Source organism: Acanthopagrus latus, chromosome 17 (assembly GCF_904848185.1).
Source record: "Acanthopagrus latus isolate v.2019 chromosome 17, fAcaLat1.1, whole genome shotgun sequence".
Lineage (NCBI taxonomy): Eukaryota > Metazoa > Chordata > Actinopteri > Spariformes > Sparidae > Acanthopagrus > Acanthopagrus latus.
Window position 1 is genome coordinate 20,312,790 of NC_051055.1, and position 16,394 is coordinate 20,329,183.

The following is a 16,394-nucleotide window of genomic DNA, read 5'->3' on the forward strand; positions in this document are numbered from 1 at the left end:
AAGGGCCCTTTTTACATGTGCACTCAGTTGTGCATAGATCACCAAACTGCCGTGCTCGTGTTTTGCTGTTGCTGCACTTTATGATAAAGTAAACTACAATATAACTGATATTCTGAGAAATTAGACTGATTTACAGCTGTGACTGAGTTAAGATGGTGATATAATCATAGGCTTCCTGATGATCTTACAGTGAGCTTGAAATAAAAATTTACATTATTTTTAAATGGCTGCTCACTTCTCTCCCTACAGTTGGTAGTTTGACCAGTGAACATGTGATCTATATGAGGCAGCATTTACAGTAGTGGAGGCACAACATGGTCCAAGTGTTGACTAGCCAGCCAGCGTCTAATCTTAGCTTGACCTTTACTTCCCCTCTTTGACCTTAAGCTGCACAGCAGAGGCCAAGACTGGCACACACTCGGGGTTGTGGTAGTTCAGCTATGCCCGGACATCTGGACCGCTGCCATGACACACACCAGCGCTGTTCGGTCCTGCTGCAGAGCTGCATGTCTGTTAGCCTGCTGCAGAACAAATCTGACCACCTGACCTGCTGAGGTGGAAGATACATATGAATATATGATATATAAATAGTGGATGTTATCTCTGGTCAAGTTAGTTTTGTTTGGTACTGCACCATTATGGTCAGCTGTGATGAAGAGATGCCGTGTCATGGGTAAGGTTTCAGTTCACTGTCTGGACTGCTGAGGCCCAGTATGCAGCGAGCCCTGATGTAACAGATATATGTTTGACATGTAATGATCTTACATCTAATGCATCATTTTAAAGCTGCAATATGTAAGAATTCAAGTCTGTCATATTCAAGAATGAACTGAAATTACCAACAGAAATGCAAATAGACAGGAGATTTTATGTTAGGTCAAAGACAGTGATGTATGTTTTGCAGAGATGTCTGCTGAAGTCAGCGTGCTAACCAGCTAGCCCCAGCTCGTCCTGTTACCATAAAACCGCTCACAGCTTCCAGTGTGGACCGCTAGCTGCACGGCTAACTGAGCTAGCGACAGTGAGCAGCAGTTGATGCTTACTCGGGTGATATGCTGCCCCCCAGTTTGTGAGAGTTGGCCACGTTTAAGGTTGTGGACTACGAAACTTCACCCGACTTTCCATCTTCATACAGGCAAGGAGATCATTTGGTGAACTTATCCTTTAAGCAAAACAACAAAGTGATGTATGCATCGTCAGACATTACGTTACATTTTTCAGTATATGTCAAAATACTTTTGTGTCCCGAGGGAGCTGGGATATTTTCAGCAGGATTCATACTGAAATACCTGCTGGTTGAAACTGACATCCTCATTATACTGATTCGACATTTTATTTCAGCCTCTGGAGTGCTTTTCTTTTCGAATGCAAACCCTGCTGCCAGATAGAAAAGTCGAAATGAGCTCAGAGAACCGACGTGTCACATATTCCGTGCACAATGAATAAATGAGAGGACAGCAGCATAATGCATCGCAGAGTGCAGCATGTTTACTCGGACAAAGGAAACTGTCGTTCAGTGACATGTTTTAGCATTCAGGCTCTGTTGGAGTTAATCATTGCTAATTAACCTGACAAAGCAGCAGGTCGACTGAGTAGATGGACTCCAACAGACGCCTCCTCTGCACATGCGTAATGATCATGTGTTCATGTTGAGCAACCCAGACTAAACGACTGACTTCTGCTGAAGAGACTCGGAGACAGAGGATGAAGGGTTGAAAGTGAAGGGTCATGGTCTTTGGACATTAAATGTCACAGTCACTAAGACAGAGATTTGATCCCTCACTTGCTCCTGGCTGTATTTACTGTATTTACTGAGAAGGTCAGCTAGGGACTCCTCTCTGTTTTCAGTCCACTATCTGAGGACTTTAATATCTGAGTATCTATGTTCAGACGAGGAAGTTGGAAAACTTGTGCTGAATAATGTGAATCCAGACAACACATCTGACAGTTTTGGGCCTATAATTAGCAGCAGACATGGGATGCTAAGATAGAAGCTTCTGGTCTGTTTAATCACATGAAGTTGCAGAGGCCAGCTTGCATTTCTCTCTGCAGGCTGACGACCTTGACATTCAGAGCGGGCGGGGCGAGGAGCTGTGACCTATGAGAAGGGGGCGTGGCTTCCAACTCTGGTTAATCATAAAAACACACAGCGAAACTTTGCTCGTCCCCACTCACACCCGGAGTAGCAAGACAGACTGAGGCCTCTCACAAACGGTAAATAGCTTGAGTGATGTGGAAATGATTGCGGTCAGGGGCCTGCGGGGCCTCAGCAACAGGCTGCACGACTGGATAACTTGATTTAGATCACCTGGGGACAAGCTGCATGGGCCTGATTGGAGCTAAATTTAAAGCAGAAGTGGTCATAATGTTAAATGAAATTGACTTTGCTCTGTTCTTAAATGGAATTCTTGTTACTTCTCAGGCCACAAAGTTGATTTTCCAGTAGGTTTTACACTTGCAGGGAAAGTTCTGGTCTGCAGATTTGCACTGAAATGTTCTTGTACTGTGGTCACTGATCGCTTATCAGTGGAAGTCTTTACCGTGTTCATTTAAACTCTTTGCTTATCTCAGCATACAACGCTGGTGAACTGTCTGTCATCGAGTTAAAGCTAATATATGGCACCATAAATGATGGGGTATGATTAATTAAACAGGATGCACTAACCCTCCTCTTGTTTCTCCTTTACAGAGGACTAAAACAACCCAGGCAAAATGGTCAAAGTCGGTATCAATGGGTAAGGGCTCATTTTCATTCACTCACCTGACAGTTCACAAAATCCCCTTAAATGAACACCACTTAATGAGCAACATTCACTTTGTAGAACAGTCTGCTTTGCTCTGTACCCCCAACTCACCATGCCACACTCCTCTACATGCACACTGAACACTTTGAAGAGATCCACCGTCAATGGTTGACTGTAACTTAAGTACACTTACTCAGGTTCTGTACTTAAGTCTAGTTTTGAGGCACTTGTACTTGAGCGTTTCCCTTTTTTTGAAGCAACTTCACACCTTTTTCTTACACATTTATTTCTCAGTTTGGTGATTCTGTTCATGAATATAAATTGTACTATTAATTAGGATATGCCATTCCAGACTACTGTAATCTGCCCTGTAATCCGTTGAATCAGCTCCACTGTCATCAGCTGTGACACTTTTTGCAGGGGTAGAAGTAACTAATTACAACTACTCAAACCAAGTCATATTACTTACATTACATACTTATGTTGAGGTTCATACTTTTTATTTGGGGGTCTTGGTGGAATAGGTTTATATACTTGAATTTTGAAAAACACAGTTTTCCTCATGGTGCATTGCTGCAGCTCCACTTTTCACACTGTGCCTTGAACGTTCTGTTTTAGCTACAGAGAGAGACGTCTCTCTTCTGTTCAGTCTTTGGTGAGAGTTGCACATCCAATTTACTTAACCAGCAGGTTGCAGCCAAACAGAGGGATTCATTACTCTTTCCACCACTAAATAAATCTTCCACTTTGTTTACTGTTATGGCTGCCTTTGCTCAACTGTTGAAATCCAATCTGTGCCTCTTAAAGCTTATTTGTTAGCTCAAGTAGTTTAATATAAGCTTTTGTCTCAATATAAAGATGTCTTTTATTTAAGCAAAATTTGAAATTTTTCATAATCAAATACATGAGACAAACAGAAAAGGGTATCCCCTTCCAAATCCCCAACCACATCTCTAGTATGGTAGGAATTTATGTTCTTTAGTTGCATATACTCATATAAATAGTTATTTTCATATTAAATAAACCAAAGCTTGTACAAAAACCACTCAAGGCAAGATGAACAGAATGATGGTCAAGATGATTCTAACCACATTACTGGAACATAGAATATGAAGTAAGAAATGACAGAAGGTAAACATGTCTGTAGTTTATTGATATTACACACTTAAAAGTTTAACCTAATAACACTGAAGTGTTCTGAAGCTGTGGAACACTTGATAGGAACAATAGCATTTACACCCCTCAATGTGGAGGAAGAGCGCAATAAAAGGACGGGCACAGACTGTCTTTATCTGTGACTGACTTAACCTTGTGCTCTGAGGATAACTGCTGTCTCTCTGTGATTAACTCATAGTGACTCTGTACAGCAGAGAGAGGTTCTGTAGAGGAGGACATGCACATAACAGCGACCTGTGGACAGTCACCCGGTGTTGCACTTTGCCCCCAGGCAGATAACAATGAGGGCTCCAACATGACGAGGGTCACTCTTGTTTTTCCGCTGCCTGAAGCAGACAGAAGAGGACCTGCGTAACTTAAATATTATTGAACGTGCACGATGTGACGTTAAAGGCTCCCTATCAGTTTCATGGATCTGTTCTTTATCTCCCCGCCCCTCCTCTTCCTCCTCCTCCTCCACCACTGTCTGAGAACAGAGTGTGTCTGTGCCAGGATTTTGGACTCTCGGTTAAAAAGTAACTCAGCCGCTTGATCAAACAGCGCACGGCCGTCACAAGGATTACCACATTAGAGGTTCAGTTCGACTTTAGCCCCCTGAGAGGAGAGTGTGTAAGGCAACACACGCCTCCCTCTGCCCCTCCTCCTGAACCTTGGCCTTCCGTCGGCTGTTTCAGGTCTCCTGGGGATTTATTTATCTCACACAAAGGGAGAAAGCCTCAACAACACCAGAACGTAGGCCATGCTGGGGTTGAAGTGTCAAACATAATTCTATACATTCATGACTGATTGTTTCAGACGTGACTGTGATCAACTGACCAACATGGTGTCACACCACCATCCAGAGGCCAAACTAAGAAACTACACTGTCCACTTTTCAGATTCGGCCGCATTGGTCGTCTGGTGACCCGTGCTGCCTTCACCTCCAAGAAGGTGGAGATTGTGGCCATCAATGACCCCTTCATCGACCTGGAGTACATGGTGAGTAAAGCAGATCAGACCATCAAATTCACACCAGCCATCAGCAACACAAAGTGTAGGTGACAGCTGGAAACCTTTTCAGCTCTTTTAGGAGCCTTGAAACTAAATTGCAGTCTGTAGACGATGACATTTACTCAGAATTATGAAGAAAATTTAAAATGTGTACAAAATGTTCTCATGTTATTTCCATTATAGTGCACTCACTTGGCAAATGCATCTTGTGTCTTTGAACACTGGCTAAATTTAAGCAGTACATTGTGTGTACATTGTAGATGTGTTTATCATCTATATGTATATACATTTCAAATTGACATCTCTCCTGTGTTTATCATCCATCACATTCAGTCAAAACTGACATCTTCATTTTTCCTCTTTTAGGTCTACATGTTCAAGTATGACTCCACCCACGGCCGCTTCAAGGGCGAAGTCAAGGTTGAGGGTGACAAGCTCGTCATCGATGGACATAAAATCAGCGTTTTCCACGAGTGAGTCCACTTGAAATGTAGAAAGGGTGGTCATCTTTATAAAGATGCACGTGAGCAAAAGGAAGGACTGACTCTAACCTTTCTGTTCTCTCCGTCTCTGTTTTCAGGAGGGACCCAGCTAACATCAAATGGGGTGAGGCTGGTGCCCAGTACGTTGTTGAGTCCACTGGTGTGTTCACCACCATCGAGAAGGCCTCTGTATGTATTCGGACCCATTACAAAAATATAATGTAACGATTACTAGGACATGTGATGTGCAGTTAGCCAAGAAGGGATGTGGATGAAATGGGTATTTCATAATGCATTGCAGGCTCACTTGAAGGGCGGTGCCAAGAGAGTCATCATCTCTGCACCCAGCGCTGACGCTCCCATGTTTGTCATGGGTGTCAACCACGAGAAGTACGACAAGTCACTCCCAGTGGTCAGGTAAGAATCAGAAGGTGTCTCACAGACTGTCGGTCTGGTTAATCTATTAGTGTCCTAGTCTTTCATAAATTTGAAATTCAGTTTTTGAACTGAAATTTGCAACATAGATTATAAATCTGAAGGCTGCAGTTCAAACCACATTATTACGAGCATTTATCGTCATAATTGAAAAATATAAATTTTATTTGGATTTTTCTACAGTTTATTTAATTTTACTTAGTCCTTATATTTTCACATTTTTCATTTTCTTTATATTCTAAACACTGACTCCATATTTTATTTTGAAAATCCTCAGAACTCGGATAGATATAGAAACTGTTATTTGATCCTGCAGCAGGGCAAATTCAATTGTTACAAAATGTTAACTGATGTTTTCATCTTTTTTTGCATCTCCATAGCAACGCTTCCTGCACAACCAACTGCCTGGCCCCCCTGGCCAAGGTCATCAACGACAACTTTGGCATCATTGAGGGTCTGATGGTGAGGATTAAAACACTCTGGCTGAGAAACAATCTGGCGGAGAGACGCTCAGCAGCCCCTAAAACCAGATTAACAAACGGCAACATGACATTACAAAGTTAGAGGGGCGTTAAGCCATATTCAATCATCCTCTTTGTGTCCATCAGAGCACAGTTCATGCCATCACTGCCACCCAGAAGACCGTGGACGGCCCCTCCGGCAAGCTGTGGAGGGACGGCCGCGGCGCCAGCCAGAACATCATCCCCGCCTCAACCGGCGCTGCCAAAGCTGTCGGCAAGGTCATCCCCGAGCTCAACGGGTCAGTGCCAAAAACATATGACTTGAATCGAAGCGCAGCTCATCAATCCACTATGTCCTCTTCCTTTAGTATGACATTCCCCTAATTGTCTGTTATTTACAGCAAGTTGACCGGCATGGCCTTCCGCGTCCCCACCCCCAACGTGTCAGTGGTTGACCTGACAGTCCGTCTGGAGAAACCTGTGAGTGAACACAAACTACACTGCAAAAACTGAGATGTACACTTCTTTTTTTAAGTGTGCAAGTGTTCTAACATTTGATTAACTTGACATGTATTTTATTCAAATTCAAACAAATGTAATTTTGTGTGATGAATGCATTTTCTTTTCTTAACAGGCCAAATATGACGACATCAAGAAGGTTGTCAAGGCTGCGGCTGAAGGACCCATGAAGGGCATCCTGGGATACACAGAGCACCAGGTATGCGTTTGTCTCTTCTCCACGATCTTAGAACAGTTTGTCGGTCAGTTTTCTCACTAACCTCTCTTTCGCTCTTCTGCAGGTCGTCTCCACAGACTTCAACGGTGACAGCCGCTCCTCCATCTTTGATGCTGGTGCTGGCATCGCCCTCAACGACCACTTTGTCAAGCTGGTCACATGGTACACCTTTGTCATGGATGGGTTTCAAATCCAAATACCTACTTTGACAGACGCGTACTGACTCCTTTCTCTTGTTTCTTAACCAGGTACGACAATGAGTTCGGCTACAGCAACCGTGTCTGCGACCTGATGGCCCACATGGCCACCAAGGAGTAAACCAAGCCAGCTGATCTGCCGTCACCACACACAAGTCTCCTGATACCAGAGTTATACGTGTACAATAAGACATTGTATTGCTATGATTCTGCCCAATTCCATCAAGATAGTTGACCCCCATCTGATGCCTGAGGAGAAAAAAAAAAAAAAATCCCACAGAGCAAACGAAAAAGATTCAAATTGGTGACCAATAACCCTTTTTGTATTTGTTGAATTCCCTGTTCTGTTCTTGTATGAGATGGAGTGAAGGTGTGAGAGTTTCTGTCTGTCTGTAGTGCTGAAGTGCTGCAGTCAGTGGTGGAATAAAGTCCTCTGTTTGTGAGATTCACGTCGTCCTTTTCTCTCTCTCTCTCTTTTTTTTTTTTTTTTATAATTTTACTTTTAAATTTAGATTTATTTTTAAATTTTAAATACTTTTATCCGTGCACCCAACAGACCTATGGAGAAATTCTTGCAAAAGGGTCAGTGCTGATATCCTTGGATGGATTCTTTTTAAAGGGGTCAGTGACTCCAGCAGACCCTAACAGAAGTTAAAATCAATTCCCTCCGGTGGGAATACACCAACACCCCTTAATTGCTTGGTTTCTTAATTAAGACTGCAGAGGATAATTTCTTGTTTGGCCTCTTAAAATCAATTCTCGGTCCACACAATCTGTTTTAGATATATTTCCCTTTAGTCCCGTTCAATACCTGGTCTGTGTGGGGAGAGTACTGCAGCATAGCTAACAACCTGACAAAAGCCAACTACAGCGGCTCAATAAGAGGCTTTTATGGAGTCCGACTGCTGGTGACTCTCAAAATGTCAATAGCACTGAAAGTTATTATTGTAACTTTGCTCACTGAGCCGTCTCTTTCGATCATTTGTCTGAATCACTGGTTTTGATAGTGAGTTGCTTGAAGATAAGATATCCACTCTGCTGATGGACTTAAGAAAAGGATTTATTGGTTATGTAACGCCATGCAGATACATGTATAGCAAGATGCACAATGTGAGGACATTTAGTGGCATTTCCCTCAATTTTGCAGTGAAAGGATGATTTTAACCTCCACTGACTTTTATTTTATTGATTTTCTTTTTTGTTGTATTGATTTTTTTTTGGATTTTTAAAAAAATTTTTTATATAAGAGTCAGTGTGTGTCTGTGTTCCGGTTTACCTCCTTTGTCCACACAACTGAAACTATGCGTGCAATTCGCAAAACACCAGACTGCCAAACTCTAAGTACAAATCTCAGCATCCAGCTCACTTTGTCCACCTGGAAAAAGACTCTTGACTTCAAAATCCCACACCTTAATCGCCAATTAGTCTCGCTCACCTGTTAAAAACATCATCTGGCCAAACACTTCCACCACCTGTCACAGTGACTGTCAGTTTTGTATTGCATTATCGCAACAGTCTTTAAACTGTGTGTATCATCAAAAAGTGATACGACTGCTCTCACCAAACACAACACTGTCAAAACTCCTCGCTTTCTCGTATCTGACAGAATGTTGGTGTGTGATAGATATAAAACATCATCACAATACTGTTTATGCAGGTTTTGGCTTCGTGAGGCCATGTTACATATTGAAATGTAAAAAAAATGTGTTTTGTTTTCTCCTTTTTAAAAGTTAATTTGCATTTTTGTGTCGCATGGGATTATTAGACACCATCAGCTCACAAAAAATTAAAATATTCCAGTAGTCCATACAGGAGCCATAATGTAACACGCGGTGATATAAACATGTAAAGACCTTCTACAAATCTGTAGTTTATAATGATAAAGAGGATTTTGTTCAGTTGTCTCCAGAACTTTCTCCAGTTATCTGGTCTAAATGTTTCTTTATCAATCAACGGCTTTGTTCTGTTTAGCCCTCCATAAACTGTTGTCTTTTTCTGTTTTTTCTTACATTCAGGGTTTTTTTTTTCTGTGTGTCAAAGTTATCTGTGATTCAATGTAGAGGAACTGTAACTTGTTGCACGAGATGTTCATATGACGGATCTGTGCACCGTAAGCAGGCTCGACACAACATGAAACTTTGCTCGTAATATCACCAGGGTCTTGAAAATGAGTTTGAGCCGAAAACGAAAATACGATCAATCTTAGAAGAGCCACTTTCATCGTAATTATGCTTTTACACAAAGATTTGACCCATATACATTCACAAAAAAGCCTAGGTTGCATTTTGACAAGAGTTTCACTTTAAGCTACGGGACAAAAGTCCAATCAAAGCATCAGATTAGTTATTACCTCAATTAGAATCAAATTGAGGATCAGATACCCTTATTCATTATTTATGAGTCTCATTGTTTGAGGAGGCCTCTACCTTTTGCTTTCACCTGCTGAACAGAGGCCACAGTTATGCTGAAACACCTGATTAGTTAACACAGTGTTCTTTTTCTGTGTGAGGGCTCATACGGACTGTATTCAAATGTATTCCACATCTTTGTTCCCTTTGTGCAGTTTCAGAGTGACAAACAATGAGCATCATAATTGAAGCGATGTGAAACAGGATCCCATTGACAAGTGTGCGGATTCTGTGGATAACAAAAACAAAGACACTGGATAATGGAAGGGAGATAAAAAAAAAAGGCGGGACAGAGGTTAAACCCTCGAGAGCCCCCACCCCCCTCTCTCCTCTCCCACTGTCTCTCCCCCGCACACTCTCAGTTTGCCTGCCTCTCCATCGCTGATCATTTCTAAGCCAGATTGACAACTGCAAAATTTCTCTCCAGCTCTCCAGAGAAATGCCACATGGATTTACAGCCGGAGGGTTCAGATTAAGATTACATGATAATCTACAAGAAGACCTCTGTCATAAAGAGCAGCAGAGGGTTCACAGGAGGGGGCTGACGGACAGACAAGAGTGAGGTGAGTGCTGGCGCTTGTTTTGGTGCGAGTGTGATGTGTTTTTCCTGCAGGTGTGTGTGTTTGCTTTCATGCATCTCAGATAATGAGAAAGCAGAAGTGTGGAGGGTTCTTCGATTATCTCGGGAAACCTCTGGTCATTTTTTTCTCACTTAGTTTATCACCCTTTTGTCCCTCATGAGACTCAGCTGACCGACTGCTACAATCATCAGAGGGATCATCGATTGAAGTCCTGCTGGACAGAGCCCTTGTGTGATGTCCTCAAGGATTATTAACAAGCCTTTATTTGTTTGAGTCATTTATAGAGTTCAGGAAACTGCTTCTGCAGCCTGAAGGCACAGACAGAGGGGCTGTGGAGAAGCTCTCTCTTGTAGGCAGTCAGAATACTGAGGAGCACTGCACGATTAATCTACTCTATTCATATTACACATTGTCACTTTCACTGTGTTAATATATGTTTATATTTGTGTACAAGGGGTGTGGACACAGGAGCTCTGATGAAACAAGTTAAACAGTGTGATTCAACGTGTGATTTTAAGCAACGAATGGTCAGAGGTTTTAATTCACCTTTTCACCTCCATGTCTTGTCACTACTTTTTTCTTCAAATTTTACGAGCTATAAGCTGATCTTGGAGTAACTGAAGTGCATTTCACTGCACATTCTATCGGTAATCTGATTGTAAGTGCATGTTATTTATTCATATATTTATTCATTCATTAATTTAGACCCACAGCAGCCACTACCAAGGTAGAATCCATGCTTCCTTATTGTCCACACCAGAAGAAAAATCACATCATAATATAAAACAATTAAAAAAGCACAAGTGAACAAAACAAACAAGCTACAAATAATAATAATAATAATAATAATAATAATAATAATAATAATAATCAGAACAACAAAGCTACCTTGAACCCTGAGCTGTGTAAATGATACGCTCTTCTGATTCACAAGTTTCCTGAGATGTTACTAGAACAAAACTGTGACGTATCTGACGGAATGTCAGATGTCGCCATTAAAGATGCAAATTATGTTGCAACCAGAGAAGAGCTGTCATCCGGCAGAGGCAAGATGGCGTGACTGTTTGATCTGCATTAATTTACATTCATCTATGTAAATGTCAACTACTGATACCATCCAATTATGTCACGATAATGCTTTGGCAGAGGACGCAGAGGCTAACTCGAAAACACAATTTGAATAATCAAACAAATGAAAGGGTAGGAGTGCCTGCCGGACTTGAATTCAGTAGACATGAATATCGTAAGAAAACTCAGGGGCGCTCTCTTTTAAGACATTAGAATATCTTTATTTAAGCTCTAATATGACCATACCAAGACAACGAAGGCATTTCAATCGCTAAAAAGAGAGTGCCCCTGAGCTTTCCTGTGATTTTAAAGTCTAAAACCTGAATAATGTTGAAATCTGAGGTTAGGAAGAAGGAGCATTTGTTTGTTTATGGTATAAACATAATTTTGAAATGTGAATACTACTTTGCAACTACTATGCCAGTGTCTCTCTCAGTCACTGTCTCCTGATCTCCCACTCCACTGTTATTTCTGTCTGCACTTTAAAAGAGGAGCAGAGATTAGAATTGACTGAGCGTTTCAGCGGGGGCCACACAGAGATCAGGACGTTTGACAGAATAATTCCTCTGCTGCCTGACATTTCCCTCATCACGAGTCATGACAAAGGTCCTTATCTACGCAGTACTTTTTTATTTATTTTTTTATTCATTATTCTCCTCTTTTCTTTTTGAGCCTCCAGTGGCTGTTTGAGGCTGCCTCTAATCTCTGCATGCTGCTGTGGGTCGGTGCAGCACACCCATGGGAGAGTCGGGCTCACAGGCGGGCTCCTGGTTCGTCCCCTCGTCGGTCCACCCGCTCTTCCTCTCCAAGCTGTCCCCTTCTGCAGACTTCGCCGTTGCCGTCTTTCTCACCTTCACGGGTAAGCAAGGGAACACTTTTTACTTGATAATATCTGGTTCATTTTTCTGAGGAGAGGTGTTTTGAAGACCCACTGAAAAATTCTACGGTCAAGTTTCCCCCAAAACACAAAACACATCAGGCCGGATTACATAAAGTGATCAACAAAGTTTTTGTTTAAAGGTGCACTGTGTAGTTTTGGGGAAGAAGATTTAATCTGAAGACAAATATCTTAACTGACTGATTTAAAAAGAAAAAAAATGTACGCTTTAACAAACTGACACTGAGGACAACACAGTTTCAGTTTCACACCCTTATAACTTTTGTTCTTTGCTCAACACAAAACAACAAACCAGACGTTTTCTCATCAAATGCAGGACAAAAACCACTAACATCGAGCTGAACAACGAGGGAAATACTCATCAACTTCACTGTTTGCTCCCCACAACAAATCAATACAGAAGAACAGGCGCTCTCCTCTCACAGTCAAACTTGTTCGTTTTTGTAGGGACCTCTCCGGGTTGGTTTCGCTCCCTGTGGAGCGGCGCATGTGTTACGGTAAACAGAGAGCAGCTTGTTAGTGTGTGATTAAGACGAAACTGAGCGAGAACTGTGCATCGATCAACTTCATGTAATCATGTGCAACACGCGTAAAGCCACCGTGAACTTCTGCTACATGTCCTTTTCATTTCCCCGGTGTTACTCTCTCTGCAGGTGTCCTGTCCTTGCTGGGAAACGGCACGGTGCTGTTAGTCTACTGCAGGAAGAGAAAGAAGCTCAGACCTCCAGAGCTCATGACCGTCAACCTGGCTCTCTGTGATTTTGGCTTCAGTCTCTTGGGAGCCCCGTTTTTCATCATTTCCAGGTACAGAACACTTTTTTAAAAAAAAAAAAATTGTTATCAACCAATAAGCAGCAGGGCCTGAATTGGGGGATTAAGTTTAACACTAACAAGCGTCACATCAGCAGCCATTTGTCAGGGACAGAAGTTGATGATCCATTTGGCCTTCTCTCTCTCTCTCTCTCTCTCTCTCTGTCAGTCTGTGTCATGCCTGGGTGTTCGGGGAGATCGGGTGCCTCTGGTACGGCATCCAGGGCTTTGTGTGCGGCATCGGCTCTTTGCTCACCACCTGTCTCATCTCTGTGGACCGCTGCCTGAAGATCTGCTGCTTAAGATACGGCAAGTCTGGCAACTCCTTTCCAGCACACACATAAGCTGAACAATCCACGCATCTGTGACTGCACTCCGGGCCCATCTGACTCCTCCTGAACACATTTTTCTCCTCCTTGGCCTCACGGGTTTTTAACACAAACACATCCGTTACGCAACCTGCCTCTTTTTTTTCTTTTGCATTGATTTAAAGACTGATTTAAAAGTGTCCGCGCCTAAGTGACACTTAAGGCCAATTAAACTCGCTGATGTTTCAAGAAAACGGTGAAGTGAAATGTCAAGAATTCCCTCGAGAGCACATTCTGCTTACACCCTGCAACACACTGCTTGAATAGTTCATTAAGTGGTTTGCATGCTTCTTGCCTCTCTAGGTCAATGGATCGAGAGGCGCCATGTGTCTCTGTCCATAGCCCTGATGTGGGTCTGCACGCTGTTCTGGGCCATCCTGCCCGCTTTCGGGTTTGGAAGTTACGGACCAGAACCTTACGGGACCAGCTGCACCATCAACTGGTAATCTCTCGTCTCATTGTCAGTGCTGCTTGATACCCGGCTGATAGACGTCTGTGTTGTTTCTGAGACTGAATTCTTCCTTCAAGGTGGAGAATGAAGTCGTCTCTAAATGACAGAATCTACATTTTCCTCATCCTGACTTTATGCTTCGGATTTCCAGCCATCTCCATCGTCACCTCGTATTTGGTCATCCTGCTGACGGTGAGGCCAACACAGTGGTGGATCTGGGAGGCGTGCATGTGTATATTCTGTGATTATTTTGTCTCAGTGCAATGGTCAGCAGACAGCAGTGAATGCCACTACCTCCTCAGGGACCCAGGGGATTCCCAAATGAACACATACGCCTTGATATGCAAACCTGAACCACTGACTGTCTGAACAATGTCTTATACCTGCATTCTTTCTAATGGCCAGCAGAGGGCGACCCCACTGGTTTCAAAAAGAGTTCTGTTTGTATGTGAGTTTATAAGAAATCGACTCTTGTTCTCACTTGACTTTTTTTGACCTCAGTCAACTCTTTGCTAATGAGCTGCTGGTGTCAATCACTAGTTGCAAGTCTTCTTCAATACGGCATGATGCAAACGCTGTAAAGTATTATCCCTCCGTCTGCAGAGAGCAGAAAAGGTGGAGATGATGCAGGAGACGGCGGGTTGGCGGGCAGATCAATGGATGCTTTATTAAAGATAACAGTGGGAATGGACGTGACTGGACTCAGGCTGCTAGCAGCTCCTGTCAGTCTGCTTTAACGAGCAGAAGAACAGGCTGCTGAGCTGGGAGCAGGAGCAGGAGGAAGAGGAGGAAGATTTACCTAAAGCAATGCTTGTGATAATGGTTAACATTGGATAATAAACTGGCTAATGGTTAACTAATGGAATAAATATGATGCAGCTGACAGAAATGTTGCTGAAGTCGTCAGCTGTGTTGGCTGCAGTAGTTTGTGTGACCGGGAGGAAGGAGGAAAATCAAGACGCTGGTGGCCACAATGCCGGTTTTGACTAACAGGGGAACTGCGAAACAATAATAGCCTGCAAGTGTCAAAGCAATCACAGTAATATAACAGCTCTACCTACCTGTCTGACACGAAGGTAAAAGGGTAATAAACCATCAGCTGACTGGGATTCCCTACACTATCGAAACAAAGCAAAGAAAAGTAAAGGCAAACACCCCTCTTAGATATGTTGTCCTCAGAGAAATAAAGTGCTTGCAAACTGTGGCATGATCGCAAAAAGCAGCATTAACGGTTGCTTCTGTTTCCAGGTCTACAGGTCTAATCGAACTCTGGCGTCTATCTCGTCCTCCTCGGTCAGTCACACCAGCAAAGACCTGAGACTGACAAAGGTAAACCCTAGTGAGGATAACTCCTCCCATAAGCATCCTGCAGGAAAAATAAACTGCGTGTTTATTTCAGATGGCTGCCGTGGTGTGCGCCAGCTTCCTCCTGGCCTGGCTGCCCTACGCTACTGTGTCCCTGATCTCTGCGCTCCTGCCCAGAGACGACCAGGAGGCCGGCAGCACTTTACGGACTGTGGCGGAGGAGTCGACCGCCATGGCCTCGAGCTCTCTAAACGCTCCAAAGATCCTGGACATCCCCTCGTTGCTCAACTGGACCGTTACAGAAGTTTATGGACAGATTTACACCCCTGAGAGCAAGTGGAGTGTAGTGAGCAACATCAGTTCGGCCGCCGTCACCTCCACCCTGAGCAAACACGCTGAGCCAGTGACAAGGAGCCCCCAGCTGCTCTCTGGTCTTCCGCCTGTCGTCACCTTGATCCCCGCGATGTTTGCCAAGTCCCACTCCATGATCAACCCTCTCATCTACCAGCTCATGAACGAGGAGTTCAGGCATGACGTCTATGTGATGGTGTTCGGCCAAACAGAGAGGAGGCACGTGCGGACGGGTAGGTCTAGTTTATATGAAAGTAAGCAACGTCACTGTTTCCTGGGCTGGTTGTCTTCAAACAGAAAAATAGTACGCATTTTTGTTTTGTTGTCTTGAGTCTCTTTACCTTCTCTTTCCTTTAAGAGAGCATCAGTCTCTCCTACTGCCGGAGCTGGAGGAAGAACAGGAGCCACCCCATGTCCTCGTCGCCAGAAAGAAAAAATAGAAATCTGAAGACACAGAAGACCCGGCGGAGCAGCAGGGGAACAGACTTTTGGCCAGATGATGCTACTAGATAATAAATATGTTGATGAAGGTTCTCAGTCACCCAGGTCATGGTAATGAAGTGATGTATCGTAGGCAACTGGACGTGTTTCATTTCCTTGAAGACGTTGCACCTCTCATCCAAGAGGCCTCTTCAGTTTTAATTAACTGGTGTGGAGTTGCAGGCTTGCAGCCTCCAGATTATAAACTTCGTCTCCTCGGGAGCTAAAGGCAACATTGGATAGACGCTGCAGCATCGGCGGAGAGAGAGATCTGAGACAGATAGATGGAAAGACAGACAGATTATATAAACCTGTGTGGGATTACAATGGATGTACAGAGCGATAGGTAATCTACTTTAAGTGCAGGTTTTCTGAGCAACAATTAAAAATGATTATTCATGACTTCTACTCAAACAAAACTACTGTCTTTCTTTTCTTGTTGTCTTGTCATTC

At 43.2% G+C, this 16,394-nt stretch overlaps 2 protein-coding genes across 3 annotated transcripts; both read left to right on the forward strand.

Annotated features, from left to right (window-relative positions):
• Nucleotides 1–2,103: 2,103 nt before the first annotated feature.
• gapdh (glyceraldehyde-3-phosphate dehydrogenase) lies at nucleotides 2,104–7,670 on the forward strand. Of its 2 annotated transcripts, none has more exons than XM_037075037.1 (12): nucleotides 2,104–2,214; nucleotides 2,690–2,735; nucleotides 4,799–4,898; nucleotides 5,277–5,383; nucleotides 5,491–5,581; nucleotides 5,694–5,809; nucleotides 6,208–6,289; nucleotides 6,436–6,587; nucleotides 6,690–6,768; nucleotides 6,923–7,006; nucleotides 7,089–7,186; nucleotides 7,273–7,670. In XM_037075037.1, exons 2-12 carry the CDS (start codon nucleotides 2,713–2,715, stop codon nucleotides 7,340–7,342), a joined length of 1,002 nt encoding a protein of 333 aa, XP_036930932.1. In that variant the 5' UTR covers nucleotides 2,104–2,214; nucleotides 2,690–2,712; the 3' UTR covers nucleotides 7,343–7,670. The 2 variants fall into 2 exon arrangements, with proteins under 2 accessions (XP_036930932.1, XP_036930933.1); XM_037075038.1 differs by lacking the exon at nucleotides 2,104–2,214 and adding an exon at nucleotides 2,371–2,442 and having other exon boundaries at nucleotides 7,273–7,342.
• A 4,346-nt stretch (nucleotides 7,671–12,016) lies between these two features.
• Nucleotides 12,017–16,277, forward strand: opn9 (opsin 9). The gene is made up of 8 exons (XM_037075103.1): nucleotides 12,017–12,137; nucleotides 12,830–12,980; nucleotides 13,156–13,295; nucleotides 13,658–13,796; nucleotides 13,883–13,997; nucleotides 15,054–15,134; nucleotides 15,205–15,694; nucleotides 15,820–16,277. Exons 1-8 carry the CDS (start codon nucleotides 12,017–12,019, stop codon nucleotides 15,972–15,974), a joined length of 1,392 nt encoding a protein of 463 aa, XP_036930998.1. The 3' UTR covers nucleotides 15,975–16,277.
• Nucleotides 16,278–16,394: the final 117 nt, after the last annotated feature.

What these genes read in the sequence shown, in the direction of transcription:
- gapdh (XM_037075037.1), top strand. Translation starts at nt 2,713, where the DNA reads ATGGTCAAAGTCGGTATCAATGG. An exon ending in AAAATCAGCGTTTTCCACGA is followed by an intron (nt 5,384 to 5,490) that starts GTGAGTCCACTT and finishes CTCTGTTTTCAG; the next exon opens with GAGGGACCCAGCTAACATCA. An exon ending in CAGTCCGTCTGGAGAAACCT is followed by an intron (nt 6,769 to 6,922) that starts GTGAGTGAACAC and finishes TTTTCTTAACAG; the next exon opens with GCCAAATATGACGACATCAA.
- opn9 (XM_037075103.1), top strand. Translation starts at nt 12,017, where the DNA reads ATGGGAGAGTCGGGCTCACAGGCGGGCTCCTGGTTCGTCCCCTCGTCG. An exon ending in ACCAGCTGCACCATCAACTG is followed by an intron (nt 13,797 to 13,882) that starts GTAATCTCTCGT and finishes TCTTCCTTCAAG; the next exon opens with GTGGAGAATGAAGTCGTCTC. An exon ending in ATTTGGTCATCCTGCTGACG is followed by an intron (nt 13,998 to 15,053) that starts GTGAGGCCAACA and finishes TTCTGTTTCCAG; the next exon opens with GTCTACAGGTCTAATCGAAC.